The 8,504-nt window shown below is 42.9% G+C and overlaps 1 protein-coding gene across 1 annotated transcript; it reads right to left on the reverse strand.

Moving 5' to 3' along the window:
• Positions 1-7,460, reverse strand: smad9 (SMAD family member 9). The gene is made up of 9 exons (XM_034099068.2): positions 6,620-7,460; positions 5,957-6,033; positions 3,706-4,218; positions 2,899-3,114; positions 2,393-2,650; positions 2,136-2,246; positions 1,724-1,945; positions 805-1,061; positions 1-151 (listed from the first exon to the last, which is right to left on the reverse strand). Exons 3-9 carry the CDS (start codon positions 3,899-3,901, stop codon positions 8-10), a joined length of 1,404 nt encoding a protein of 467 aa, XP_033954959.1. The 5' UTR covers positions 3,902-4,218; positions 5,957-6,033; positions 6,620-7,460; the 3' UTR covers positions 1-7.
• Between the last annotated feature and the right edge of the window lie 1,044 nt (positions 7,461-8,504).

The raw sequence follows: 8,504 nt of genomic DNA on the forward strand, positions 1-8,504 counted from the left end.
CGGTATGTTATGACACTGAAGAGATGGGGTTGTGCGGGGAGCCCATCTGGGTGAGGACCTTGTCCAGCCACTGCAGGGGCCCGTGCAGATGTACCTCGATCCAGCAGGGGGTGCTGGTGACATCTTGCCGGTGGTATTCGGCACCCCAGCCCTGAGGAGAGGATATCCATAAATCTTTGCTGTGCATGCTGACAGTTCAGTTAATGATTCAAATGAATGGGTGCTAAGTGACCAAGTGGAATCCTTACTCATGTACAGGATTTGACAAGCTCAACATCACATTAAGTCCAAAATAACTGCATATTAAGTTACGGTGAGAAACTTTTAGTAGATATCCAACACTTTTTATTAAGCCTTAATGATACCTATACGTAAAACTGCAGGCAATAGGGTCACCTATTGCATTTCTGTGTCTTCATTTGGCTTATTCTCAACAGTTTAATTGATCAAGAAAAATCAGTACCGAAAGATTTGAGAAAGATCTAAATATGACGAAAAAATACCATGAAAGGCTTGTTGAAAAAAGTCATGCAAAAAGTCACAGTATAGTATGTTGACATTTTCTTTTATAAAAGTATGTAGAAAAATATGAAAAAGTAATACTATGATGTGTTGAAAAATTTCCTAGTAAAGTATGTCAACAAATTTATTGTATAATTAATACAAAAAAAAAGTATAATTTTGATAATATCATGAAAACGTCATATGTTGGAAAAAAAGTCATATTATAGTTTACAAATAGGAAAAAAGCTCAAGTATAATTACAAATGCAATTGCAATTAATTGAATGAGAAAGCTCAGTACCTTAACAAAGCTCATGCGGATGGTGCACATCTTGGTGAGCTCATAGACAACCTCAAAGCCGTGGTTGACCGACTGGGCGAGGAGCTGGGCAAACAGCTGGTTGTTGAAGATCTTGAGGCTGCAGCCGCTGGGAATCTTACACACAGTGGTGGTGTGGAAACCATGCTGGAAATTACAGTTGCGGCTCTGGACGAAGATACTGCTGTCGCTCAGACACTCTGCGTACACCTCGCCGCCCACATAGTACAGGTGTAAACCTGACAGGAACGGAGGAGGAAAATCAAGTTACATCCAAATTGATTCACGACTTGCCTGTTGACAATAATACCCCGGTCCTTTTACTGTGGTCCAACCATGTCAAAAGCACAAAAAACAGATTTGATCCAAGAAACCATGTAATGAAAGATTTACATATTCAATCACTTCGTCAAATACAGAAACTGTGTGTTTTTCAATGTTGCCAAACCACAAGGGCATCTATGCTTGTAAATGAGGAATGTCTGAAAAGTTTAATTAGTGTCTGTGATTTCAGGACCAACTTCCCTAAACCCTTTGTGACACCCCTATCATTCGAAACCACAGAATGCACATTTTACTGTAACACAGAGCAGCTCGATGTCTTTCCAACAAAGACAGGCTTTCTAAACTCTTTTACCATCAGGAAAAATAACTTTAGCATAAAGGATCCATCACAAGGATGCAAGCTGAGTCTAAAGTCTGAGGTAATTAGATTGCTTAAAAAAGAACACAAGAATATTAATCCATAAAATAAATTGTGCCAGTTGTTTGGATTTATCTTTGCAAACAACATCTCAGTTTTTGCTTACACCCAAAGTATGATGGGCACAGTCCATACAAAGTGCATAATTCAAAGTCCTGGGCTGTGATATAAATAACCTTCACGATTGGTACAGCCTACCTTTGCCTATGTGCCTGCGTGTGTGTTCGATGGTGGAGTTGCGGTTGACATTGGATAGCAGGCCGAGGCAGAAGCGGTTCTTGTTGTTGGAAGGGTCTGTGAAGCCGTCCACCAAGACGCTGCGGGACGACGCGTGGAACGTCTCCCCAACCCGGTTGTTGAGCTCGTAGTAAGCAACCGAGCACCAGTACTCTGGCTCCTCATAACATACGGGCCTTAAATCTAAAAAGAGGAACACAAGAAAGGTTTACATTAAGGATGAAATATCCTATGATGGAGTGTTAGTCATACAAAATCTCTTAAATTAGACACATTTGTATAATCTCATGGTATACATTGCTTGTTACCTAGTATGAATACATACTATTAGATTATATGCAATTCTATTTTCTCTCTTCTAGTGTGAAGTTACCTGTGTGTGGAGCAGAGAATGTGAGTTTGAGTGTTTCTGTGGAGTTATTGGGCTTCACATCGTCTTGAGGACTCGTCTCCATCATGCTGTACGGAGGTGGGGGAGTCTCGGCTGGAAAAGCACGTCACAAACACAAGAAAGTGGGAAAGTAATGAATGTTTACTCATTGGAGACTTGGATCTCCTGCCACAAAAAGTGTTCCCCTGCCACAAAAACATCAACACTTCAAGTTTTAGCTTGCTTGTTTTGATTCCTACCTGTGATGTGGTACGGACTGCCAGGCTCTGCTGAGCTGTTGGGGGAGTCGGGGTAGCTCTGTGAAGTGGGAGACTGGATGTGGGAGGAAGAAGGGGAGGAGGAGAAAGAGGGGCAGGGCAGCACAGGGAAGGAGTCTGGGTAGGTGGCGTTCTGGGGCATGAGAGGCTCTGTGTGCAGGGAGGCGTTCCTGAACTTTGCCAGTAAACTGTGTTGAGGGTTGAACTCGCTGTGGCGCGGGACCAGAACAGGTGGAAGCACTGAGAGAGGACGAGAGAAAAAGGTAGAGAGGGATCGAATTTAGAGAGAGAGAGAGAGCATGAGCCAGATGCTGTTATAAAAGATCATATTACTGTAAATCCTTTTGGCTTGGGAACACTGTATTAGATCAAATGTCCTGTCCCGGTTTGGGAGCCCACAAAAGCCTTACTGTTATGATATTAAACCTCAACAATGATTTCATTTTTGTTCAGCAGGCAGGAAAGATATCTTGTGCTAATGTGTTTACCTGGGGTCTCCACGCGCCTGTAGTGGTACGGGTTGACGCAGATGTCTTTCTGCTTGGAGCCGAAAGCGAACTCGCAGCACTCCAGCGCTTTCAGCTCGTGGTGGGACTGCAGGTCGGGCCAGCGCCACACCCTGCAGTAGATGACGTGGGGCAGCCCCTTCCTGTGGGACACCTGCAGCCTGCCGTCCAGAGAGCGAGGAATTGTCACGCACTTGCCTGCGGGATTCAAATGAAAAAGCAAGGAGTTCAACACAGCTTGAGAAATGACAGATTGTGTTGCGTGCTAAAGATTTGGTATTTTTACATGAGTGCAAAAAAAGTATTTATCAAGCAGTTTGTAGGAGCCATTTATGTTTGACAGTATCTACAGTCAACTTAAAGGAAAATCTACAAGGTGAAAGAACACTATCACCTTTATTTACTTTATGTCTATTATGTTACTACTTATACCAAATGTCTAGCTTAACCTGTTCTGATGGTCTTGCATTGTAAGTAACAATCCATGATTTTGTAAATCGGGTTTTTACATAAATGATTATCAGACAAGTAAAATATCCCTATTAAGCTTTTAGTTATATGTTTTATGTTTATAGAGCAGCTCAAAAATGTGAAACACCTACAAATAGATAATGTTATTAGAACTACTAGGACCATAAGGAGAAAATAGACAACATTACATTCAGAAACATAACATATTTCCTTTGTAAATAATGTTAAGGCCCGTCAAGATTTGGACCCACTGGATGGGGTCCTACCTCCAGAATGAGAACCACTGGATTAGACTACTACTGGATGTTTGACACTCACTAGGTTGCCCAGGGCAGCTGAGGGCTCTTTCCAGCTCCTCCATGGCCCCCTTCTTCTTCTTCAGTTTCTTCACTAGAGAATCCACAGCCTTTTCGGCCCACTTCTCCTCCTCATCCCCTTGTTTCCAGCCGAGCAGGCGCTTCACTGCCGGGCTGGTGAAGGAGAAGAGGGATGTAATGGAGGTAGAGGTGTTCATTATGAGATGAATGAATGGGTGCCGAGATGAGGTGTTGTATGCTGTCAGAGGGATGAGAGTTCCCCTGAGGACAGGAGGGACAAGGGCAAAGAAGTCGGGACCGAAGTATGGATCAAAGAGGGAGGGCGATAAGTCTGTGTAAACAGAGGCTGCTTTTTGTATCCCGCTGTTACTTCCGAGGAGTTGAACTCCCCCCAGTGTGGCTAAATCTCCACTCTGTGTTGGCACAGAAAGGATCCGGTAGCTCTGGATCCGAAGCCTTCTGCAGGGAAGGTTATTCCTCACTCAGTCAGAGATCCAGGTCAAGTTTCAATCAACTGGCAAGAGAAGAGAGAGATAGTATTAACTGTTACTTTAGCTTAAACAGATGCAAGGTTGGAGAAAAAGTATAGTGGTTTTGTAGAATAGACGTTGGAGTTAGTTTGTAAGGGAAATTCAGCCAGTAAAATCTAAGCCATTAGCTAAATCTACTCAAATATAACGCTCTGGGCATTAGAGGTGGACTTTCATGATAAGGAGTCTGAGGACAATGATACACAGAGACCATGGCTGCATCAAACTGATATCCCAAGCTGCTCAACAAGGCTATTATTCTATGTGGAGAAACTCAAGCACCCAAAACTGTTTCAGAAAGTACAGTGCAAGATGGCCAAGCTCATTTCTAGATTCACCAACAATGAGGAATGTCCTTTCTGGCCTCCGTTTCTATGATCATGCCACTGACGCCCAGGAGCCATACTGTCTGGCCAGAACACATCACAGGACAGGAGGGGGAGAGGAAGAGAGAGAGGGAGGGAGGGAGGCAGACAGGGAGGGAGGGAGGGAGAGAGGAGAAAGCTCTCCATGTCTTTATTTCTTCTAAACCACCTAGTTTTTAGATGGACAGAAAGAGACAACGAACGTAAATATTTCCCACTATATTTAGATTACCCAATTAAAATCAGCGAACCCATGTGCGCTCATCACTCCAACAACACCATCTTAACACAACATCACTCAAAGTTTCCAAAAGTAATCATTCAGAGAAGTCTGGGAAGTAAGGGTCATGCCATACTTGTTTTATCTCCAAAAACGTCCTGCAGTAACGACGTCTGTCCCAAAGTTTTTGTAGTAAGTCAGTTTATAAACTCTCTTTCTGCTCTTGTTTGTTTGTGTCCATTTAATAAGAACTCACACGGGCAAGTCGTTTATAAAACATAAACTGGAGACGCTTTCACAACAGCACCATATCAATGCGCAACATACCCACATTAAAGGTTCCACTAAAATCCAAGACTCTCAAAAAAGATAGAACCAAACAAATGCACCAATGTTATAATAGTGAATCATCATAGACCTACTTGTTGTCCTAGGCTTATGTGACCTACACTGGTTTCCCGCAGTCAAAGCAGACAGCTGGCGTTTACAATGACAGCAAAGCGCAGGAGCTCGTGCGCATCAGTCTGCCGCTGGTGCTTTATGGAGCCTGGCGTCACTCAGTCTGCATGCTCAGATAGGCTAATTACCTAATGCTTTATCACCAAGTCACCCCTTCCTAAAAAAGTAAACACGCCAGCTTCCTACTAGGACTACAATGTGTCATTTTGCCCTTACAAAATCCAGGATCTGCCTCAACCCCTAGACACACATCGATCTTGGTAGCCTACTATACAATTTGTGATCAGGAGTTTGGCATCCAAAATCATCCTAGTGTAATTACATGTCCCTAAAGCTGTATTCAACAAGTCAAGTAGCCTACGTGTATAGACCCGGAATACACTTTTAGAAATATAAACGTATGATCAAAAAAGCAGTTTAGAATAATTCACTCTAGCACTGATTTATTCTAAGATATGTTTCTAAACGCAGTTACGTCTGTCCTATGGGAATAATAGCCTACCTGAATATTAATTCGACAAAACGTTGCCAGACAGTTGGCTACCTTTGAGCAAACTTTTTGTAGTATAACACCCATAACAGTATTACACTTGTCAACAAATCCACAACAACACAGGAAATAAAAAAACAAATTTGAATTCTGGAAATATAGCCTCCGATAAATGTTTATTTACTCACCTCTGTTGTGATAACAAGTGCACTGCAGACAGGCTCGCGTGTGTGGAGACTTCCCTGTCTGTAGTAGGTCGAGCAGACTGAAACAGCAAAGGTGTGTGTATGTGTGTATGTGTGTGTGTTGATGTGGAAAGGGTCAAGTCACCCTTGATAGCATTGGCATCCAGTTAGACCTTTCAAAATAAGAGCGCTCTTGGCTAAATATAGCTTTTGTCAGTAACGACAAAAAAAAGTATCCAAGTCGATGCTTGTGTCATAAGCATAGTCTGTATATTTTAAAATGACATCATAGACCATACAAAATGGGAAAATAGCTTGCAACATGTAGGTCGATGCCAATTAGAACAGTAAAAAAGAAAACAATTGAGGTGCAGCCATACATTAAATTAACAGGATACTTACAAAGGATTTTACATAGAAGTAAAACTCGTTCAAAACTCTCAAAACAGTACAAACGAGGATAACACTCAGTGTTTAAAATGAGTTGAGTGTTCCTTTAAAAATGGTTTTGCAGTTTTACTTTCTTTGGTGTTGAAGCAACATAATACATGTTATGTTTAGAAATAAGTAACCTATGTAGGCTATTCATTGGGCTGCTATATGTTTTACTTCGTTTGAGTGAGCAAGAGGTCTAAAATGAACACAGTCACAATGCTGACTCCTTACCCAATTGGTTATGTGGGTCAAGTATTGGATCTCCGCTTTTATTGTGAAGGTACTGACTCGGTACTTCGCGGTATTGTGCTGGTAGTCTGCGGATGTGTTGACGCAGCGCAGGTCTGGAGAGCCCGGAGCCTCCGCTCCTCAGCAGCCGAGCGCCACACAGCCTCGGCGGCGTCAGCCTGGCTGGAACCGCAGCGCCTGCATGAAAGATCCCTCCGCCTTCACACTCCTGGAACTTTCCCAGAATTTCAGGCATTTCAGATCCAGGCCCCGCTGAGCCAGTCTCTCATCACAGCTGGCTCTAACTAACGCAGGCCGGGAAGAAAACAATCACACCTGTTCACCTTTCCGGACTACTCGCATGAAGACATCCCTGCAGAACAAATAATTAATCCATCTTGTTGTTGTTTGTGTTTTTCGTAACTTAAAGTTTACAGCAGGTTACATTGTTTGCTAATTGTATATTAGATTGTACCTACTGGATGTTTAAATTAATTAAATTCACTTTTGTATGCAAATGTAAAAAAAAACGACCAACTCCTAGAGGGATCTAGGAAAATCTAACATTAACTCAGTATTCCGGATAAACGCCGATTACTTTCATGTGTAGGCGCACATGCACACAGAATACACCTGTAGCCTATAACAATCAACATGAGGGGTATTTTCCTCTCATCTGCCTTTGTCTCCGAGAGCTAAAACGTGTGGTGAAAAAAGGCTTTATATTTTCTTTCTCCCGCTTTTTAAAGTCGAGGTTGTTTCATCATCCATTGTACAGAGGTCTTTCTCATTGCGGATGGATACGATCCTTTATTGGGAGTGCCGTGTCTAGTCCAGTTAATGACGCAAGCCCGGCTGGCGACAGTGAGTCTACAAGTTTGACATTTTCAGTTTACAACAACTGCTGCGGAACGTAACAATACTCCCAACACGAAGGGAAGGACTCTGGGGATCCTGTCAAAAACCGTATGACTGTTTTTTTCCACCTAACACCAGGTGGATCATCAAAATGCACCAGCAGGATCAACTGTCCCACAAATAGGTGGGGGTCTGTCAGAGACAATTATTTCCAAAGGCTGGCGCGTGGACACACAGGGGACACGCGAGGAGGTCCAAGGGCAAAACCAGGAGAAGTATAGACTGAGAGTTTTTTTCAAGGTGTACAACTGAACTGACAGGAAAACAGAACAGCCAAATAACGAGTGCTTCGGTTGGCATCACCCTCCCCACCTGTATTAATTAAGCTTTGTCTAATACAATAAACGCTCTTAATGTTTCTTTGACTTCAAGTTTTAAGAGTATTGATTATCTATAGGCATCACAGTGCACAGATCAAAGAAGACCCTCCTCGTGTACATCTCGTCACATTTGCGCTAGAGACTGCAGTGGAAGGAAACGAGAACAGAGCAGCCAGATCATGATACATGTCCCCGTGCAGTCTGGTCGAAGAGGGCAGACAGACATGCACAAACAGGATGCTCTCCCCGGGGCCCCGAGAGGCCCGAGAGACATCCGCAGCAGCACGAGGCACAAGAGAAAAAGCATTATGAAGAACTTCATTTACTCAGACCGCAAAAAAGCCTACTGGGCGCTCTCCAGTGACTTAGACACGTCTGCATGAGTTTCAGTAGACAGGAAAAGGAATTTATTTGGTGATAAATGCAATACAGGGTTTCCCCACTCTTTTATCCCAAGGACAGGCCAAACTCATGACCATGCCCCCCCCTTAAAGCAAATTGTTTTACAACTGATTCCAGAGGACTTTCTCACGATTTGAGCTGTATATCATTTAATAAAGAATTATATAAACTGCGGGTGAGTCAGATACTGTAGATTTATCATAATATTTAACAGCTATATTCCTGAGCCCATCTCCCTCTGAAGGATG

The sequence above is a fragment of the Pseudochaenichthys georgianus genome, chromosome 14 (genome assembly GCF_902827115.2).
Source record: "Pseudochaenichthys georgianus chromosome 14, fPseGeo1.2, whole genome shotgun sequence".
Taxonomy (NCBI): domain Eukaryota; kingdom Metazoa; phylum Chordata; class Actinopteri; order Perciformes; family Channichthyidae; genus Pseudochaenichthys; species Pseudochaenichthys georgianus.

Excerpts from the sequence above, each read along its gene's own strand:
- smad9 (XM_034099068.2), bottom strand. The coding sequence starts at position 3,901 with ATGAACACCTCTACCTCCATTACATCCCTCTTCTCCTTCACCAGCCCG. Across the intron at positions 3,115-3,705 it reads CAGCTGCCCTGGGCAACCTA|GCAAGTGCGTGACAATTCCT; the intron begins GTGAGTGTCAAA and ends TGAATCCCGCAG. Across the intron at positions 1,062-1,723 it reads ACGCAGGCACATAGGCAAAG|GTTTACACCTGTACTATGTG; the intron begins GTAGGCTGTACC and ends CGTTCCTGTCAG.